Raw genomic sequence first — 21,647 nt, 5'->3', positions numbered from 1 at the left:
TGATGAATTTACCCGAAAGTATGAATATAATTGGAATAACCCAAACTTTTTTTTCTTTTTCTTTTTTTGTTTTGGTATACATAGATAGTCAAGGCTTGTGGAAGAGCTAGTACATTGAACAGATCAGGACGTACCAGGCAAAAACAGGATGCAAAACACACAAAAGGAACAGTAGAGACGCACGCAAAAGGAGCAGTAGGGGGAAAACACCAACACCAGAGTTGAAGGCCAAGATAGAGGGAGATTTGGACAAAGAATGAGTGTGGGGATGAATGGGGGGCAGGAGAGGATGCACGAGGTGGACAGGATATATATAGAAGGAAACTCCAAGGAGGGAAAATGGAAAAAATTGGAAAGAGGAGGGATTTGGGCAGGGTCAACCAGGGTAGAAAAGATGATGGTTTTGGACTGGGGACGATCTGAGATGGTGGTGAATACCTGTTTTGAAGACTTGGAGGGTAGAATGAGATTGAAGAGGATGTGGAAGTTGATGCCACAGGTGGGAAAAAAGAAGAACAAAATAGTGCAGATGAGCAGTGATCCTGGATTTCGGTAGTTTCACCCGAATGGGGGTTGATATTGGACCGTGGTCCTGCATAAACCTGTGGCAGGGTAAAGCACTGATAGAGCAGAGGGTGCAAGACCAGAAAGGAGGCGGTAGAAGACAGATAAACCACCGACCTTTATGCGACGGTGAAGTGATAGGTCCACACTCGGCTTCCGATAATCTTAAAGGCACAGTACTGTGCAAAGGTTTGGATTATTATATGCACACACAGCATCGTCAGTCTTTAACTTCATTAACCTGTTACCTCCTTTCCACAGTGAGAGAGCTTGGTCTCCATCCAATGGGACAAGATAGTGGGTCTGCAGACAAGCTGGCAGATGTCATAATCGAAAGTAAGCCCAGAGATCTGAGCAGTGACTGCATTCTTGTAAACATTCTTCTTATTTGATTCTTACTCTTTAATTCACAAACTTCTCACATGACACCATCCAAAGTATCGAAGCCTGATTGGTGCAGAAATCCAGTGTTAGTAACTGAATGCAAGTTCATTGTTGAATTATTTCATAGTATACCACAGTAGCAATGACTAGAGATGAATAAAGTTGCTTTTACTTTTGGAGGTAAATCAAAATCTCTGTTATGCATCACAAGAGGGGGAGAGGGGAATATGAGGGCCAGTTAATGTACGGCATCAAGAAGTGTCATTGACAGGCTGAGATAAAGGTGGAGTCCGTGGGAGTGATAAAACATCATGCCATGCTATTACAGCTAGCATACCAGAAGGGATATATTTTCTTACTTTCTGATGAGTATATTGTACTTTGGTGGAGTCAAAATTTATTTTTAGTGAATTTCTTTTGATTTCTAAATTTATGCCAAAACATTGCCAGGAGTAAAACGATCTTTTTGTGAAAGTCACATACATATACATGTTTGTTTGAACATGCTTTGCTTTTTTTCAAACGAGCAAAAACTCAACAGTTTGCTTCTAGCTTTGTCGAAGGGGAGTGCAAAAGTTAACCTCCGTCGACTCGTGTTCATATTCAAATACTCCTGTGTAAGATATCTTCAGAATTATTTGAGTTCCCTGTTCCCAAAAACACATTTGAATCGATTTACCAACTCTTTAAAGAGCGTTGGTGCTGCTGAAGCAGTTTCTTGGCAATTGTTATGCTGGGTGGTTTGCCATTGCCTTCACAGCGTTGTTTGTCTGTACTCCATCCTCTTTAATGCTGACCATCAAGCAAGGAAGCAGCGCACAACATTTTATAAGTCTGTAATATCACTCGGCCGGGACTTGAACCACCGACCTCCCAGACACAGAGTGGATGCTCACCATTACGCTATCGAGTCTGGTACCAAAACATACACAGTGTGTATGTGTGTATAATGTATATATACATATATACGAGTATATATATACATAGAATCATATATATTGTTGCGGAGATGAGGACTGTATTTTTTTGATTGTGTGCTGTATTATTATTATTATTGTTTATTCTGCGCCCCCCTACCTCCGGAGCTGTGTAAAGGTGAAAGGGCATCCCATAATTAGTCCACAAGCATACACGTCAGCCAAATAATAGAATACCCCTGTTTGATAGTTATCTCTTATTCTGTGTTTTAGGGTAAGGCTGTGTCTCCCATTAATTGAAGTACTCCATTGCACCAGTGAAAGAGAATAGATCCCCTTTCATTCCCATCCCCAAAATCTCCATTTCCAATTACATCCCCTCTCGTGATTGCCGAGCCTCGATTGCCAATTACCTCCCCTCCAAAACCACCATTGGCCACGAGGCTCGGGTCGGGGAAGAAAGGCGTGCCCGCCCATCGTCATCAAGGGCAGAGCTAGAGGGCCGTGCCGACCCATCAGGGCCGAGGTGAGCACACCGATGGGCGTGTCCTGAAGGCCGGCGGCTTGATCGCTGGAGGCGCTATAAAGGCGCGCGCGCAAGAAGCGTTGAATGAGTGAGAGGGAGTCAGTAGAGTCAGTCAGTGGAGTCGGTGGTCAGTTGGTTGCGTTGGTTGCGGTGAGGAGTGGGTGGTGGTCAGTGGTTGCGTTGGTTGCGGTGAGGAGTCGGTGGTGAGGAGTGAGTGGACCAAGAAAGAGTTGAGGGTTGGACCACACCAGTCAGACAAGTCCTGGGAAAGCACGCGACGTCCACAGCAGCCACAACAGCCACTTGGGGCCTGGACGGCGGTTTTGAGCAAGGCCGTGAAGGAACGGCGGCGGCTAAACGCGCCGATCGTGCTGCAGGACCCCCTTGGACCTTCCTCTCCCTCCAGCCATCCACCTCCTGCCTTTCCACCCTTCTTGTGTACGTGAGTTTGTTTTGTTTGTTCTGTCCCTGGGTTAATTAAGTCTGTATAAGCTAGTATTTGCACTGTGTCACCTGCGTCTTATGTGTTGTAAATAAACTTGATTGCTCCTTTTTGCTTGTGTGTGTACAATAAATCCAATTACTCTTCTGTCCGTCTTCTCGTCTTATTCCTTTTCCTCTTTGCATTTCGTCGTTTTAGTCTTTTCCCAGATTGGGCAGCTGCGGTGCGATACGGCCAAAGTTCTGGGTGAATCGGGTGAGTCGGGGATCCTGTAACGGTCGCGGTTGGACCATCCGCTCGGCCCATCATACCATCTAAACCGCGATCAGTAACAATTGGTGTCGGGAAGTGGGATTGGACCCGAAGCGCGCTTAACGCGCTCAAAATTACAAAATACCGAAATTGCTTTTGTTTTACAAAACCCGAATTTTGAAATCGCGCCATGGCTGGTCAAGGCGATCGAATGCCGGTGGGTGAGCTAGAGGAGGGGTTAGGAGTAACCCAGGATCAAATGGAGGGGAGCAATGAGGAGGCAGTTGAGGGAGTATCAGACGCACAAGATGGCGTCCTCGCGCACGTGGGTGTAGCGGCACCAAATTGCGCTGCGCCCGTGGTCGCGGCAGCCGAGCCAGAGATGCCAGAGTACATGCGAGTCTTTATGATTCAAATGATGGCAAAAATGGATGCCCAAAATGATAAGTCCACCCGAGAGCGAAGAGAAATGGGTGAGCGGTTGGGAAACCAAATTGTGGGAATGAGGGCTGATAGTGAGCGATTAGAGGGCCAAATGGGGGCAATGAGGGACGAAGCGAGGGGTACCGGTGAGAAGTTAGACAATAATTTTGAGGGGTTAGACAACGGGATAAAAGAGGTAAAGAATGGGTTAACGGGGGTGGAAAATAGAATGGCTGCCCAGGAGAATCAGTTAGAGGGGGTAAAAAATGGGTTAATGGGGTTAGAAAATAGGATGGAGGGCAAATTGCGGGAGATAGGGGAGCAATCCGCCCGAGAAATTAAACAAATGGGAGAGCAGATAGAGGAGGTAAAAATCGGGGTAGAAACCAAATTGGATGCTCAGAGGGATGAATTGGGACAGATGAGGGTGGCATCTACAAAGGAGATGGAGGAGATGAAGGAGGAGATACGACGAGGTGTGAGTGAGGAGGTTTCGGGGCTACGCGAGGAGGTAAAGCGAGGTGAGAAGCGTATGGAGAAAGAGGTGAGAAATAATACGGCGAAGTTACAAGGGGGAATAGAAGATCTGACGGAGGAGGTGGAACAGCTGACAGAGGGACAGACGGAGTTAGTGGAGCAGGTTCAAAAGAACACTGCGGTACTAGGAGGGTTAAAGGCGACACAAAAAGAAATTAAAAACGAATTAATAGCGACACAGAGGCAATGTCAGATGGTACGTGAGGAACTGACAATGAGGGTGGACGAGGTGACAGAGATAATGGAGACAAAGGACCGGCAGGTGAGGATGCACATAGAGACGGTCACGGTAGCCTTAGAGGACGAACTTGAGGAGACGCACCGAGAAATAAAAGAGGTTAAACAAAAATTAGAGGAAGTGGAAGAAGAGGTGAGTGAAATTAAGAAGAGACGGACAGAAACTAAGAGAGAAATCCAGGAGGAGGTAATGGAATTGGTACAAGGTCTGTGCTCGAATCGTGATGTGCTGCTCACTAACCAAATAAAAAGTTTGCAGGTGGCAAAAGAGGTGCGGAGACGAGGTGCCAAGGTGAGTGGCGAAATATTCGGCAATGTATATGATGTGAGGAAAGCTTCAGTCGGCTTGGGGATTGGTTTGGATCCGGGTGTTCGTAAAAGGCCGTTGGTGAAGTGTGCGACAGGTCTGGTGTGCGAAGAAAGAGGTGTGCGAGAATGTCCGACCATGGGGTGTGTGAGGAAAAAGTGCACGCCGAGGAGTGAGTGTGCCGTCAAGAGTGAGTTGGTCGAAGCGCGTGTGCGAGGGGGTACATGGAAGCGCGGTGTGGCGAGTGTTACGGAGGAAGTAACGAAAGAGTGTGCGCAAGAGGATGCGCGAGAAAGGTGTGTAACGGACAGGTGCATGGGGAAAGAGTGCGCTGTCAAGAGTGAAGGAGAATGCACGCCTGTGGTGAGAGTTACAGAGGATGTAACGAAAGAGTGTGCGCAAGAGTGTGCGCAAGAAAGGTGTGTAACGGACGGGTGCATGAGGAAAGAGTGCGCTGTCGAGAGTAAGGGTGAGTGCGTTGTCAAGAGTGGTGGTGAGAGTAGTGAGAGTGGCACGGAGCGTGAGTTGGTTGTGACAGGTGAGCGAGGATGTACACCTGGAATGGAAGGATGCACACCTGGAATGGTAGAGCGTGTGTGCGAATGCACACTTGAGTTGGTCGTGAGGCACGTGGTTGGGTGTGCGAGTGAGAGCACACCTGTGATTGTCACAGAGGAGGTGACCGAGGAGGGGGCGCGAAGAGGTGTGTTGGTGAGGTGTGCGAGGGACGAATGTGTGCCAAGGTGTTCGGTGGTCAGGTGTGTGACCAAGTCTGGGAGCGGAATGAGTGTACCGAGGTGTGAAAGGAAAGGTACAAGGAGCATGGGAACAGCTGGAGGTATGAGCAAGAAAGGGGTAGCGTATGCGTGTAAGAATCCAGGTGAGGCATCGACGGTAACCGGGTTAGCGGTTAGAGCGACTTATAGCCGAATCGGGCCCTCGGTGCGTGCCGGGCTTCGCGTGCCGCGAGAACCAGCGGGGATCCGAGCCGCGGCGGGTTCGAAAGGACCGCAGTACGCGATCCACGCTGGGCCTCGCTTGGAACGGCCGCGTCCGGGCTCCACTAGGCGGAGCGGGCAGCCCGATAGGAAGGGTCGTCATGGCGACCACTTTTTATTGAGACGTGCCGGCAGGTCGAGATCGGGACATTGGATGGCTCCACGCCGAGGTGGTGCGTGGGATCTCGGCCCGGGTAAGCCCCCGTCCCTGCACCGAGTGCCGGACGCATCCAGCCGCCGGCACCAAAGAACCCGCGTTCATTGCTCGGCTGTACAAAGCCGAGCTTTAGAAGGGAATTCGCGCACCGAGAGGATCTAATAAGTAGACGGGTGATGAGGATAGTGTCTTGGCCCCGAAATTAGAAAAAGGCAAAATTTGATGATTGGCAGTAATGATTGGCAGATGATGGGTAGAATTGGCAGTAAATGGAAAATTTTTGAATTGGCTGAAATTTGGACGAGCGAAATTGATAATAGGACCTCCCCGATGTGGTGGGATGGCAAATCCTCCATCCCTCACAGACGTGGGGGGCAAAGGAGCACTAGATTATGGGGTGTATGGCAGTGGAAACTAGCCCGGGTGGGTTAGGATATAGTGTGTAGGGCTCTAGCGAAGATGACATTAGGTAACGTTAAGATTAGTTAGTGACAAGGATACCTGTAGTGGGGACGCAGGTAGTTTAGTGGATGATAATGACGAGGGAGCGCAATAGTTTAAAGGGACGACTGGGAAGCGCAAGTTTCAGAGGGGAGTAGTTAGCTGAGATGATGCCGTGTGTTTGAGGATTGAACAGGTGTGATTGCACAGGTGTGCAACCGAACAGGTGTGTGGAGCAGTGTATGAGTGAGTGAAGGTGATTGTGTGTTGTGTTGACCAGCTGGTCGAGGAAGAGGAGGAGGGTGCAGGTGGCACCAGGTATGATTGCACAGGTGTGCAACGACAGGTGAATGAAGGACAGGTGTATGGAATAAATGGTATGGAGTATTGGAATGGATGGTCGTGGAGTGAGTATGGTGGAAATTGTGGAGTGGAGTGGATGGTGCGAAGGTGTGAATGGGGGAAGAGTGGACCCCCATCACGGATACCCGGGGCGGGTAGTGTAAGTGTTAGGTGGAGGGTATAGGTAAATTGTGGTTGAATATTGGCATCTGTGGTGCGGGTGAAAGAATGGTGATTGGATGGGTGCATTAGTGTTGTGGAAATGGCTGGGCGTGTAGCCTGTTAGTGTGTGTAGTTGGTTTGGGCACTCCACCACTGTGAGGATGTCGGCCAGGTGAGGCCGCAGGTGGGCTCTGGGAGCCGGTAGTAGTTGTTGTGGATGGGGCCCGAGGATCCGGAGGACGGACCCGGGTAGCCCAGTGCCAGAGGGCACCGAGTGGGGTGACAGAGCCAGTAGGGGCTTTCCCCAGTTAGTTAGGTTAGGGTGAGGAGCTAGGTAAGCTCGGGTGGCAACTGCAGTGGTGGAGGTGTGCAGGTGGGTAGACCTGCTGGGAGAGCTACACGTCGCAGCCCAGAAATTGTGCGAGGGCACCGGGAGATGAATCGGGGGAGTGAGACCCCAAATTGAGAAGCACCACAGTTTGGTCAATGGGAATTGGTTTTTAGAACCCATAGTGTAAGTTGGCCAATGGATTGGCAGGGAAAGACCCCGGGTAGTGTAAAGTGTGTTAATGTCATTTAGAAAGTAGTTAGGATGAAGTCTCCTCGCACCATCTGCATCCACTCACCTGAGGTGACAGGTACTCCGCACCATGCCATGTTTAATTATTTTTACTGTGCAAATGTTTGGATGGTGAGACGCATCATGACGTGGGTGTGACATTGTGCTTGATGTTCCATCTCTTCCTCCTTATGAGGATTGATGATGAATTTGGTGATGGCAAATTTTGAAGTAGAGGGATTGTGGAGACGAATTTGGTATAGGGGAAATATGGGGAAGACGTGACAGTAGTGACGAATTTGTAAATGGGTAGATTTTGTACATATGGGGTAAGGGCAAGGGTAGTGTAGGTGACAGGGGGGTGACGTACGGTAGGGACGAGCTTTCTCACTTCGCCCTCCGTACGCATTTCGCCTTGCATTGCCTTATTGATGTGTACCCTTGTGACCTTACCCCTCGCTCATTTGTCTTTCCCCTTTTGTCTCCCACATGACCTGTGCGCCATTGGGCGCCGAGGGGAGCGTGCGTGGGTCGGCCATTGTGCGCCCGGAATTCCCAGAGCCAGCTGTCTGCATCGATGCACCACATTATGGACCACAGGTCTGTGGCCGAGCACCACTTATGGACCCCATGGGTTGGGGCATGGCCCCTCTGCTGGAACCGGCCATGAGGGCCCGAAATCTTGCTGGCGGACCTTGGCCACAGGGCACCGATGCCCCACAGGTGAACCACACGTAGTCGGCCCTGTGGGCCATAAATAAAGAAAATAAAAAGGACACATTGGGCACACTTTATTGCAAATAGGCCGCCAGTAAGAAAATGAAAGAATGACAACATCTGGAAGAACAAATAATGATAACCAGCAGAGGGAGCCGAAGAGCAAGAGATCACCTGCAGGGTTAGGGGTTGTTTGGTTATTTTTTATTGTTGAACATTCTTGAACAATGGTGACTGCACCGATTGGTGCTTTGGTGCGTTTTTGGGTGCTTTAATGGTGCATTGATGCAGAGCAGACTGTCTCCCCCCCAGAAAGAACAATCACAGGTCCTGGGTTAGTTTTGTAAATAAAAATAGCGTCATTGTAAATAATGCTTCCCACCGTCAGTGTATAGTTTGAAGACCATTCCGCAATTCGGTTAACTGTGGGCGTAAGTCTGTTAGGCAGGGTGCAATGGAGCAGCGGGACACATTTATTTATGTTTTAAAACTGTCGCACTCAGGGTCAGGTTAAAAGTAGAGGGAACTACACCTACGTGTCACACTAAATAAAAGTTGTAGGCCCGGGACGTGCCTAAGAGGAGGAGGGTGCAGTGTTGCGGAGATGAGGACTGTATTTTTTTGATTGTGTGCTGTATTATTATTATTATTGTTTATTCTGCGCCCCCCTACCTCCGGAGCTGTGTAAAGGTGAAAGGGCATCCCATAATTAGTCCACAAGCATACACGTCAGCCAAATAATAGAATACCCCTGTTTGATAGTTATCTCTTATTCTGTGTTTTAGGGTAAGGCTGTGTCTCCCATTAATTGAAGTACTCCATTGCAACAGTGAAAGAGAATAGATCCCCTTTCATTCCCATCCCCAAAATCTCCATTTCCAATTACATCCCCTCTCGTGATTGCCGAGCCTCGATTGCCAATTACCTCCCCTCCAAAACCACCATTGGCCACGAGGCTTGGGTCGGGGAAGAAAGGCGTGCCCGCCCATCGTCATCAAGGGCGGAGCTAGAGGGCCGTGCCGACCAATCAGGGCCGAGGTGAGCACACCGATGGGCGTGTCCTGAAGGCCGGCGGCTTGATCGCTGGAGGCGCTGTAAAGGCGCGCACGCAAGAAGCGTTGAATGAGTGAGAGGGAGTCAGTAGAGTCAGTCAGTGGAGTCGGTGGTCAGTTGGTTGCGTTGGTTGCGGTGAGGAGTCGGTGGTGGTCAGTGGTTGCGTTGGTTGCGGTGAGGAGTCGGTGGTGAGGAGTGAGTGGACCAAGAAAGAGTTGAGGGTTGGACCACACCAGTCAGACAAGTCCTGGGAAAGCACGCGACGTCCACAGCAGCCACAACAGCCACTTGGGGCCTGGACGGCGGTTTTGAGCAAGGCCGTGAAGGAACGGCGGTGGCTAAACGCACCTATCGTGCTGCAGGACCCCCTTGGACCTTCCTCTCCCTCCAGCCATCCACCTCCTGCCTTTCCACCCTTCTTGTGTACGTGAGTTTGTTTTGTTTGTTCTGTCCCTGGGTTAATTAAGTCTGTATAAGCTAGTATTTGCACTGTGTCACCTGCGTCTTATGTGTTGTAAATAAACTTGATTGCTCCTTTTTGCTTGTGTGTGTACAATAAATCCAATTACTCTTCTGTCCGTCTTCTCGTCCTATTCCTTTTCCTCTTTGCATTTCGTCGTTTTAGTCTTTTCCCAGATTGGGCAGCTGCGGTGCTATACGGCCAAAGTTCTGGGTGAATCGGGTGAGTCGGTGATCCTGTAACGGTCGCGGTTGGACCATCCGCTCGGCCCATCATACCATCTAAACCGCGATCAGTAACAATATATATATATATATATATATATATATATATATATATATATATATATATATATATATATATATATATATATATATATATATATATATTAATTATAAACTTATTAATATATATATCGTTTAGTGCTCCAACCTAATGAGCGAACGCCATGACGTCACCACCACGCACATCCTCCCTGTCTGCGACACTCCGGAAGGTTTTCAGAGTCACAAGTGTGTGGAAATCTTGCTGTGTTGCCCTGATGATACCCCAATAAGGGTGAAACCAGGTCGGCAACTGTGAGTTTTTCATGCACTTGTGACAGTATCTGAATTAACATCTTTATGACGTAGTGCTGCAGGATGGATCTTTTGGAGCTTCGCAGACAGGGCGGACGTACGTGGCGGTGGCGTGACGACGTTCGCTCATTAGGTTGGAGTACTAAATTATACATATTAATTTCATTACTCCCAACCACATCCAGGTCGACTCCATGTAGTGGGTGGAAACAAGACGTAATGTACCGTGTGACAGGCGGTGCATATCGCTCCCGGTTAGGTGCAGCAACGGCTGTATAGGACACTTTACTGGCGGTTCTCCACTCACAGTATGGAGGCGTATAAGTTCATATATATATATATATATACATATATAAATATATACATATACCCTCGGACCCCGCTATTTGCGGGGGAAACGTTCCCGGAAAATCCGCGAATAGCGGGGCATTGTTTCAATGGAAAAAGGGGGGATAGGTTCACGTGTCGCGAAAATCCGCAAATAGAGAGGACTAAACTGCAAATGGCGAGGCAAAATCCGCGAATGGCGAGGCAAAATCTGCGAATGGTGAGGCAAATCCAAAGAATGTCGATGATAATCCGCGAAAGTCAATGAAAATCCCACGAATGTATTCCGCAGTATTGTTTCAATGCCCATGAAAAACCGCAAATTCGCAGAACACGGCCGCGAATAGGAAAAAAAAAACGGCGATTTCGTGGAACACGGCCACGAATAGAAAAAAACATAGGGGCAATAAATACCCCTGGCGCTCACCTGGTAGAATAAGCAGTATACTACACTGACTAAAGGTATTTTGAAGCAATTTCAATGGTTGCTAGAAGACAGGGCAACATGAAGAATCATACTAACATAATCATAAGGCTTTAAACAAACAAACAAAAAAATACCTATTTTGGGGGGCAGCCCCCTCTCCCCCAACCCCATATACCTCCTAAGACCCCAATTTTTCTAATGCCTTGAACAAACATTGGTACATCATGGGTGATGAAGGTTGCGGTGAAGTTTCATCGAAATTGCGTGTGTAGTTTCTGAGAAGAAAGCAAATACCTATTTTGGGGGTCAACCCCCCGTATATCCCCAAAGCGGCAGATTTTTTAAAATGCCATGAACAAACTTTCGTACAGCATGGGTGGTGAAAGTTGTGGTCAGGTTTCATCGCAATTGTGTGTATAGTTTCAGAGAAGAAAGCAAATACCTATTTTGGGGGGTCAAACCTGGATCCACTTTGACACCGGTAAACCCCCTTAAACCCCGATTTTTTAAATGCCGCGAGCAAACCTTAGTCACAACACAACAAATATAATTCGTGCCAAGTTTGGTCACAATTCCTTCAGCGGTTTCGGAGAAGAAGTTGCAAATGTTTACGGACGGTCGGACGGACGGACGGACGGACGGACTGATGGACGGACAGACTGACGGACTACGCACCATCGCATAAACTCCCCTGAACTTTGTTCCAGGTGAGCTAAAAACCGCGAATTTGCGGGACACTTTTCCGCGAATAGAGAAACAAGTCGCATTTTATCACCCGTGAATACGCGGAACCTGCCAATAGCGGGTTCGGGTCGATATTGCTGCTTAACAATAAACTAAAAGGGGAGAAACCCGGGGTGTGTTCAGTTACCAAGCAGCTAGCTACTGCTTGCCAGGCCGGCCGTTCCTTATCAACGGTTTAAAATGCAGTGCTTGCTTGAATGCTTAAGACACCTTTTCAGCGCTGTTCAAGAAACTTGGGAACTGAACACATCCCCTGATGTTCTTGAGGCCCGAGCCTAGATCTACTATTATATATATATATATATATATATATATATATATATATATATACATACACACATACATATATACACACAGTACATATATACACACAGTACATATATACACAGTCATGTGAAAAAGTAAGTACACCCTATGTAAACTTTTGACTTTTTCAACATATTTTAACATACAGCTATTTGATCTTCATTTTAACAATATTGATAGATAAAGGTGATATAATAAAACAAATATCATGAAACATTTACATTTTGTCGTCCATTGTATAATTTAAATAAACATAAATGCAAATTTCGCATGTGGAAAAAGAATGTACACCCTTGGCTCTAATAGGTGGTATTGCCCCCTTTGGCAGAAACAACCTCAAGTAGGTGTTTCTTATAACTGTCTACCAGTCTCTGACATCGACTGGGAGAAATTTTTGCCACTCCTCCATGCAGAATTCTTTCAGCTGTGCGATGTTTGAGGGGTTTCTTGCATGCACAGCTCGTTTCAAATCCCCCCACAACATCTCGATGGGATTTAGATCCGGGCTTTGACTTGGCCATTTTAGAACCCTCCATTTCTTTCTTTTCAGCCATTCCTTGGTGGATTTACTGGTATGTTTAGGGTCATTGTCATGTTGCAAGGTCCACCTTCGTTGAGCTTCAACTCTCCGACAGATGGCCTCACATTATCCTCAAGCACCCTCTGGTACAATGAAGAATTCATAGTGGATTCTATGATGGTGAGCTGCCCAGGCCCTGATGCAGCAAAGCTGCCCCAAACCATAATATTTCCACCACCATGCTTTACAGTTGGTATCAGGTTCTTGTCGTCAAATGCTGCCTTTGGTTTTTGCCAAACATGTCTTCTGGTACTGTGGCCAAATAACTCTACCTTTGACTCATCTGTCCAGAGCACATTGTTCCAGAAGTGCTGGTCTTTGCCTAGGTGTTCATTGGCAAACTTTAGTCTTGCCCTGATGTTATTTCTGGACAGCAAAGGTTTCCTCCTGGCACACCTCCCATGTAGACCAAATTTGTGCAGCCTCTTTCTTATGGTAGACGTGTGCACTTTGACATCAACAGTGTTGACGTGTGCACAACTTTTCACTCACTCACCGCAGGCAGGTAGGTGGTCTTTCTGTCCTCTACCGACTCCTCTCCGGCCTTGCTCCCCCAGCTCTCTCTGTGCTCTGTCCCCCAAATATTCCTACAGGTCGCACAAGATCTGCCAGCAAGCCTCTGATGGTTAAACTGCCGAAATCTCGGCTCTCTGCTCACCTTCACTCCTTCATTCCTCTTTTCTCCCGCCTCTGGAACAAACTCCCACACTCCCTTCAATCCCACTCCTCCCTCCAGGTCTTTAAAACAGCTGTTCACCACCATCTCTTATCTTCCCCCATCCAAAACCTTGATCTTTTCTACCCCCACTAATTCACCCCAGATCCACCTTGTTTGTAATTCCAACTTCTTTCCTGGTAGTCCTGGCAGTGTCCATATGTTTTATGCTTATCCCACCCCCTTTCCCATGCCTCCCCCCCAAAGCCCTCTCCCTCCCACAGATCTCTCGATGTCTCCATGTCTCTCGGTTCCTGCTCTCAAATGTTGTGTTTGTGTCCTTCCCCCTCTCTCCCCATCTTGTCTACCGCTCCCGATGTTATTTGTTTTATGTGTCGGTTTGTCGGTTATGTGTCGGTTTGTCGGTTTGTCTTTCTGTGTGATAAATGTTCGCTCTTTCACGAGCCTCGATCTTGTATACAAAAAAAACAAACAAAAAAAAAAAACAGTGGCAAGAGCTACCTGTAGGTCCCGTGATGACATTCTGGGGTTCTTAGAGACTTCTTTCAGCATCTTGCGGTCTGCTCTCAGGCTGAACTTGCTGGAGCGGCCTGGCCTGAACAAGGTGGCAGTTGTTTGGAATCTTCTCCACTTGTAGATGATCTTCCGGACAGTCGAATGATTGATTTCAAATTGTTTGGAGATCTTTTAAAACCCCTTCCCAGACTCGTAGGCATCTATAATCTTCTTTCTGAAGGCCTCAGAGAGCTCTTTTGACCTAGGCATGGTGACGCCGCACACTTCAACAACCAAGAGCAAACCAAACTAAATGTCTGAGGTTTAAATAATACAGGTTCCTCCAAGATACTCTCTAACGATGTTCTAATCATTTGCACCTGAGCTGGTGCACCTGATTCTAATTTTAGGTGTTTGAAGTAGTGATAAATGTAGGGGTGTACTTACTTTTTCCACATGCGAAATTTGCATTTATGTTTATTTAAATTATACAATGGACTACAAAATGTAAATGTTTCATGATATTTGTTATATTATATCACCTTTATCTATCAATATTGTTGAAATGAAGATCAAATAGCTGTATGTTGAAATATGTTTAAAAAGTCAAAACTTTACATGGAGTGTACTTACTTTTTCACATGACTGTATATATATATTGTTACAGTTTGCCGCCGCCCTTCCTACCCTTGCCAAGGGGGGATTAAGGCCCTTGTTCTTTCTGGGCCGGCGTAACCGAGACTTGAAACGCCCCTTCCGGGCAAATGCAAGATAGGGTTTCGGGACCAAGTTTCGCACGTACCTAAATACCTGCGCCGCCACGAAAGCGGGGAAGCAAGCCTCGCACGAGCCACGTGTAATTTGAGTACACCGAGCGGATTGCGTACCACGTGGTCCGTGCAGTTTTATAGTGTTGGAACCCGATTCGAGCGGTTCTATTCGTACCACGCTTAGTCAATGATGGAAAACACGAGACGTTACGTTACGAGAATTAAGGAATAACAGGATTTAATTATTATTTACACAAGTATGTACAATTTGGTAGAAAGCAGACACAGAGCAGAACTTAATCAGTCTTATACTAAACCCCAGACGCGGGCCCGATCACACCCACACAGGGGAATTGCATGTAGGCTGTTGTCCACGCGCTGCCTTGGTCGTCCAGGAATGGCGGCCCGGCGTGCTCTCCACGATCCCAGCACGTCCCGCGAAGATGGCAAGCAGGTGGTGGAAAGGATCCTCGCAGCGCGTCTCTCGAAAAAAAGGGCAGATGATGAGGCAGGAAGGTGGGAGGGAATGTACGCATCTCTCGGCGGCTTTCCACAGCGCGTTGAGTCACCGGCGCGCTATCACTCGCGTAACCCAATGCCATAGAGGCTCAACCTCAAGCTCAACCGAGCATCACTTTAATACGAGCGCTTATACGCAGTGAGCGCTTATAGGCAGGAAGGTGGGAGGGAATGTACGCATCTCTCGGCGGCTTTCCACAGCGCGTTGAGTCACCGGCGCGCTATCACTCACGTAACCCAATGCAATAGAGGCTCAACCTCAAGCTCAACCGAGCATCACTTTAATACGAGCGCTTATACTCGGCGGCTTTCCACAGCGCGTTGAGTCACCGGCTCGCTATCACTCGCATAACCCAATGCAATAGAGGCTCAACCGAGCATCACTTTAATACGAGCGCTTATACTTGCGCGTCTTTCTCCGATCTCGTAACTCTCATCAATACGTGCCTCTCCAATAGCTCAATGCACAAGCTCACCTCTCCCCGAACTCCACTCTTCAACTTCCAACTCTTTCACTGCTCACTCACTTGGGGGCTTTGCGCAACGGGTTATATGGACACGCCCTGAGCCCTCTCGAGCGTTCCAACCACACCCTGTGACGCATTGCCGCAGCCACTCCCTTTGAGCCCTGATTGGCGGCTTGCGCTTACCGTCAGCTTCTTCGCCGCCCTCATTCGGTCCCGACCCGACCTGCCAGGCCTGCCTCGTGTTAACTCGCGCCAAAACACCAAAGGCAGCACATGGAGGCATAAGGCAATGGAGGCGATGAAAGGACCTATTCTCATTATTCTACTCAACGCAAGACTAACACAGGAAAAGGACTATTCTTGCACATACTATGAGATAACTGCACTATTGCGAGGCTACATGTTGCAATGTGACTAACTATGAGGGGGAAATTTAACCTTTATTGTACAAAACTCAAAACCGCAACAATATATATATATATATATATATATATATATATATATATATATATATATATATATAATATAATATAATGTTATATATATATATATATATATATATATATATATATATGTGTGTGTGTGTGTGTGTGTGTATATATATATATATATATATATATACACACACACACACACACACACCCCAGATAGGATAATAACAAATTGCGACCCTTCCTGCCGCTTCCATACGGAGTGGGTATATTAGTAATTATAAATTACGATATTGCTGTCATTACAAAAAAAATTGTCATCATGGTTTGCTGCTGTTGCCTTTATTGGTTTTTTGCAGAGTTTGTCGGTTGCACTCTCCCAATTCTGTTTCCCTGTGGAACACTGAGGAGGCAGGAACTCCCAAACAAGCTGCAGCAGCATGGTGAGGGGGAGGGGGGCGGAGGGGGCAGGTGGCAATACAAGTACAGTGGAGACTTTTTTATTGGGAAAAGTAGAATTGAAAGTTCTTTATAAGTTTTGGAGATAATGGAATTTCAATGCATTTTTAAGACTGTTGAGTTTGGAGGTCAAATTGAGAAATAATGTCACAGAATAAAGAAAAAGTTAAAAAGCGTGAATAAAACTAAAACCTTCCTTTTTCATTTTTGAAACTCTCTTTTTGTCCACCTCTCTTCGTTTTCAATCCTTCCCGTGGTCTCTTTTATTTTAGGTATCTCCGTTGACTCGTTGGTGGTTTATGAGACAAAACGTCACTCTGAGCTAGATACAAACCTCGAATCATACTTCTTGCAGCAGGTATTTTTGCCAGACACATTAACGTCACCGACATGTCTCCGCCAGCTAGAAACACTGGAATTTGAAGTTAAACGATTATACTTCGTGTTATTGAGATATTTTTGGATGCAATCCTCCTGGATTGCCCTCAGAGATAGGGAAAGGGCCATATGCAAAATATGTATGAAAAACAACAAAGATGAGGATTGGAAAAAAAAACAAGAGGGAGAACTGCTTTGCAATACATGTCCACAACCAAGTTTTAGTTAAACATGTTAAAGGGTAAGAAGAAAAAGTCTGGAAAATTTCGCACCAGTAAACACATCCCTTTATTTGTGCGGTGTATATAATGCCACCACGTTTGGTGCAGGAAAGAATAAAAATAACCCGATGTGCATACATGAAGCAAAAACATGCGAACGGCATGTGCATATGTAATATATAGTGGTTATAGACCTGGGATCATTCCAATTGCACTGGGCCATGGACTAACACCCTGCCGATCTGTACTGCTTCATTTGGAGGTGGAGTCAGGCCAGTGGACCAGCCAATGCTTGTAAAGCAGTGGGTGGAGTCAGGACAACTGAAAATGAGCCCATGTTTAATATGTGATATTTTCTATGTTCAAAAAGGGCATAACTATGTGAAAAATTGGCCCAATGCCCTGAAACTCAAACTCGTTCTGTAACTTATCAAAATAAAGCCACGTACCAAGTTTCAGTTGAATATGTTAAAGGGTATGGGGAAAAGGTGCAGAAAACCACAGGTGTGACATCCAGACGGACGAACAGACAGACGGACCGACAGACCGAGAGTAAATGTATAGTACCCTCCGGGTAGGGGACTCATCAAAATAAAGTAGTGGGGAGAAAGGAGAGGGTATAAGAGTTTGATGAGGATGAAAGAGAGGAGGAAAATAATGTTGGGAAATAATAATGGAGAAGGAATGCAGATGAAGTGGGCTCAAAATTCCAGCACTTTTTCTTCCATAACATTTCAATGGCCTCAAAACTTCATGGACTAACTTGTCTCCATGGCTTTGATCTAATCCTGGTGTTTCAAACCCTGAAACCGAAAGTAAAAATGACTTGGACTTGAGTTCAATAAATATTGAGCAATCCAAGTAAATGCTTCTGATGTCAATGGTTTCACTCCGGTTCCATTCTTCTTTGGCGTTACCAGGCGGATGCCGTGCTTGTCCAGCTTGCACGGAATCTGGAGATAAATATTTCTCTGGAATGAAGCAAACAAAAGCAACGGTTGGGGCAGCGCGAGTTTGCTGCTGAGCTCTGGCCTCGCCATAGTTTGCCCCAGATTTAACAATCTTTCGTTTGCTCGATAGGTTTGCTAACCAGTCAGGAAGCTGGGCTAACAGCCAGGTGTAATAATGTTGAGATTTCACTTGTTGTGTTGACGAAGCTGTAAGACGGGCCAACTACAATGCTCCTCTCCCCTCCTGTTCCAACCCCAGGGAGTACCAGATATTGTGGTCTTCTTCAGTCCTTCTGGGGTGCGCTTTGCACTGAAAGTCCTCCGCTCGCTGGCAGGGGAAAATTTTGAATGGATAAAGGTGGGCTGGATATTTCTCTGGGATGAATATTTCCCTGGAAATGTTTTGCTATTTCCGTTTTGCCTTAATTTGCATTTATCATTATTTTAAATCGTTAAAAAAAAGAAAAACTTTTTTCAAGAAGTCTATCCATCGCTATTTGCCGGTTATGTTAGGCGTTCTTAAATTAAAGAAAAATAACCTCTGGGCTGGTGCAGCTGCTTTGCATCTTGCTTCCCCGGAGGCAATCCATCCCAAGGCTCTATGTTATTGGTATATCTTGGTAGGAGGCGAGTCACAAGGTCCGATTCTCACCCACAGCCAGCAGGTCAGTAGCTCTCAGGTTTCTATCACTTCCTCTTCCCCCTTCCATCCTCCCCAACCTGTCCAGGTCACACACGTTCCCCACCTATTTACCCTCCCCATTTCCAAGCAGAACTTCTTTCCAACTTCTTTCCTGGAAGTCCTTGCAGTGTCCATATGTTTTATACCTCTCCCACCTCCCCCCAAGCCCTCCCCCTCCCACAGTTCTCTTGATGTCCCTGCTCTCAAATGTTGTGTTTGAGTCCTTCCCCCTCTCTCCCCATCTTGTCTACCGCTCCCCTTATTTTGTGTTTTATGTGTCGGTTTGACTTTTTGTGTGATTAATGTTAGCTCTTTCACGAGCCTCGATCTTGTATACAAAAAAAAAGAAAAGAAAAAAAAGAAAAAGAACGATCACTTCCATCCTTTCATTTATCTGTTTTTTTTTTCATGTGAAAAACCAACTTTCTCTATCTATTGTCTCGTTCGCCTCCATCCAGTCTTTCAAGAGTGCTGCCCTTGGTCTTCTCGTATTTTCTTCCACCCCTGCTCTCTTCTCCTCTCACCAAATTGAGGCCTCCCCCTCATTCTCCTTTCTTCCATTCAAGTACGATTCTCTCTCTGTGTTCCCCTTTGATCTTCTGTCCATCTGTGAAACTGCTGCCCTCTGTCCTTTCACTGCTCCCTGAGCCGATATTTATCGATGTACAAAAACAATATCTCTGCCTTATTCGTGTCTAAATCCGATTCTAAGCAACGTGAGCTTTCCCTCATCTGGTGAACAACCTTCCACATCAAATTTATGACTGCACAAGGATATTACCCCACGTACGCAAAGCAAAAGGTGGGGTTAAGCAATTGGTTCACATCTGTCTGTCTATCGGTCTGTCCTGTCTGCAAACGTCAGTTTATGATAGAGGAACCCCCTTCCATCCGCATTGGCAAAACGCAAAACTCATTTATAAACCAGAACGCAAAACGCAAAACCAGAACGCAAATCCAGAACGCAAAACTCATTTATAAACGCAGCCATGGGGCCTCGGAGGCCCAACGGATGTATTCGCGTAATGTTTTTATTTTATTTTATTTTATTTATAGATTTTTTTCCTTTCAGATCTTTTTTCAATCCAAGTCGATGCTCATGGATGTGTATTTGCTCAGAAAATGTGAATCATTGATCCTATTAGTTGAAAGAATCCCATACAAGTAATAAATATTTTTTTTTGGCAAAAAAGATTTTGTTCTTGGATTTTCAACTTTTTTTCTCTCTAAAAGGTTGAGGCCCATGGAGGAGTATTTGCTCAAAAAATATGATTCACTAATCCTTTCATTTAGAATGTCTATGTCCACAACTGTCAAAAATCCTACACCTATGCAGCCATTGGGCCTCGGAGGTCCCACGAATGTATTCGTGTAAAGTTTTTTAATTTTCATATTTTTGTCACTGAATTATTTGTAACCAAGTTATAGGAGCATATAATGAGGCTCATATCAAGAAAATAATGATATAACATAGTAGTACAACAACATTTATGCAGGGCCTCTAAGGCCCCAGGCCTGCATTCGTGTCGGATTTTCGGGTTATAAGTGAAGAATGAAGATTTTCCCACAAGCCTGAATGAAAATTTTTATTTATTTATGTCACTGAATTTTGTGTAACAACATGAAAGTCAGTGACAATGAGGCTCATTCCCAAAAAAATTGTACAGCATAGTTTTTGCAACAAAAAAAACCTTGTGGGCCTCCGAGGCCCAATCACTACATCCAAGGGTTAAGGACATCATAAAGGACACATGCGACAGGCACGAATAACTCATGTAATGTGTTAAATAGGGTGATGTAAAAGATGCTGAATCAATGGCGGTAACCTCCAGAATTTTTTTTCCACGACCTTTAACATTTTTCTTTTGTTTCAATTGAAGAATATACTTGAACGCTGTAGAACACAAATCACCTTTTGCCACTTTCAAAACCCTTTTGTTTAGCAGTATTTGGACATGTTGAATAAGGTGGTGTCCTTCCAGAATGCATCAATTCCGACACTGCATCAATGGCGGTAACCTTCCAGAATTTTTTTTTTTTCTATGAGCTTTAAAATCTATATTTTATTTCAATGGAATTGTGTACTCAAACACTATAGAGCACAAATCGATTTTTAGCATTTTCAAAACCCTTCCGTTCAGCAGTACTTGGACAAAATATTATGGCATTTTACTCCATCACGACTAATCAAATTTGCCGCTCGTAGACCCCGCCCAGGTCCTTGTTTTTCAAGACGACGCGGGGTAATGTTCTATAAACTCTATTGTTTATTCTGTGTTATTTGCAGCAAGTGGAAAACTCCCAAATCTGGAATAAACCGACCCCCATATTGTCCAGTTAAGTGAGGTTTTGATGTCGCAAATCGGCTAAAAACCTTATTTGCAACGATGCTGATGGATCGATATGTATATTTAATTGAATTAGTTTCCTCCCAATCATTCTACTCCTGTCTAATTCAACAGTAGCGCATGGCATCAGATGCTCCTCCATTGTCAGTAAATAACTAAATTACATTGTATTTTTGCTTAAAATTTGCTGGAGTTTCAAGGTTTGTAATATTTTGTACAGATTATTACCTCCGCCACCAAAGGTGGATGGAGGTTATGTTTTCACCCCTGCCTGTCCGTTTGTCTGTCTATTTGTCAGTTTGTGAACATGATATCTCAAAATGTTGTGGACGGATTCGGACGAAATTTGGCAGAGAGGTAGCGTATGTGACACGGACGAAAATGATTAGATTTTGGTGAAGATCCGGATTCGGATCCGACTACTCGAATTTTTTAAGGATTCTTCACCATTGGGAGATGTGGTCAAAACGATACAGAGCAGGATATCTCAAAAAATTGTGGACGGATTTGGACAAAACTTGGTGGACCGATTGGGTGTCTGACAAGGACCAATTGGTTCGATTTTGGTGAAGATCTGAATATGGATTCGGATATGAGAATTATTTAATTTATTAAGTGATTCTTCACCATTGGGAGATAGGTCTAAAACCAACACAAAGCAGGATATCTCAAAAAGTTATGGACGGATGATTTTGATTAAATGTGATTCTGTATTGTGATTTTCTGGTCTACTCTAGGATACAAATTGTAAACTGTTCACCTGGTGGAGGTATGCTCTCTACTGGGTGCCGTTCTAGTTTTTCAATATGAA

The 21,647-nt window shown here is 45.7% G+C and overlaps 1 protein-coding gene across 3 annotated transcripts in view; it reads left to right on the top strand.

The window, feature by feature from the left end:
- The window catches only part of UROS (uroporphyrinogen III synthase), a 153,598-nt gene that overhangs the window by 129,449 nt on the left and 2,502 nt on the right, over window positions 1-21,647 (top strand). For 2 of the 3 annotated variants that reach the window (XM_078769866.1, XM_078769865.1), the window contains exons 7-10: window positions 826-900; window positions 16,158-16,241; window positions 16,530-16,615; window positions 18,066-18,164. In XM_078769866.1, the coding sequence (XP_078625992.1) occupies window positions 826-900; window positions 16,158-16,241; window positions 16,530-16,615; window positions 18,066-18,164 (344 nt within the window). The remainder of the gene's footprint in view (window positions 1-825; window positions 901-16,157; window positions 16,242-16,529; window positions 16,616-18,065; window positions 18,165-21,647) is intronic. The other variant, XM_078769867.1, reaches the window with a different exon arrangement.

This window comes from Myxine glutinosa, chromosome 1, assembly GCF_964187855.1.
Source record: "Myxine glutinosa chromosome 1, kmMyxGlut1.1, whole genome shotgun sequence".
In the NCBI taxonomy this organism is placed as follows: domain Eukaryota; kingdom Metazoa; phylum Chordata; class Myxini; order Myxiniformes; family Myxinidae; genus Myxine; species Myxine glutinosa.
Note: the sequence above shows the minus strand (reverse complement) of the source record. Positions and strands in the feature narration are given on the sequence as shown.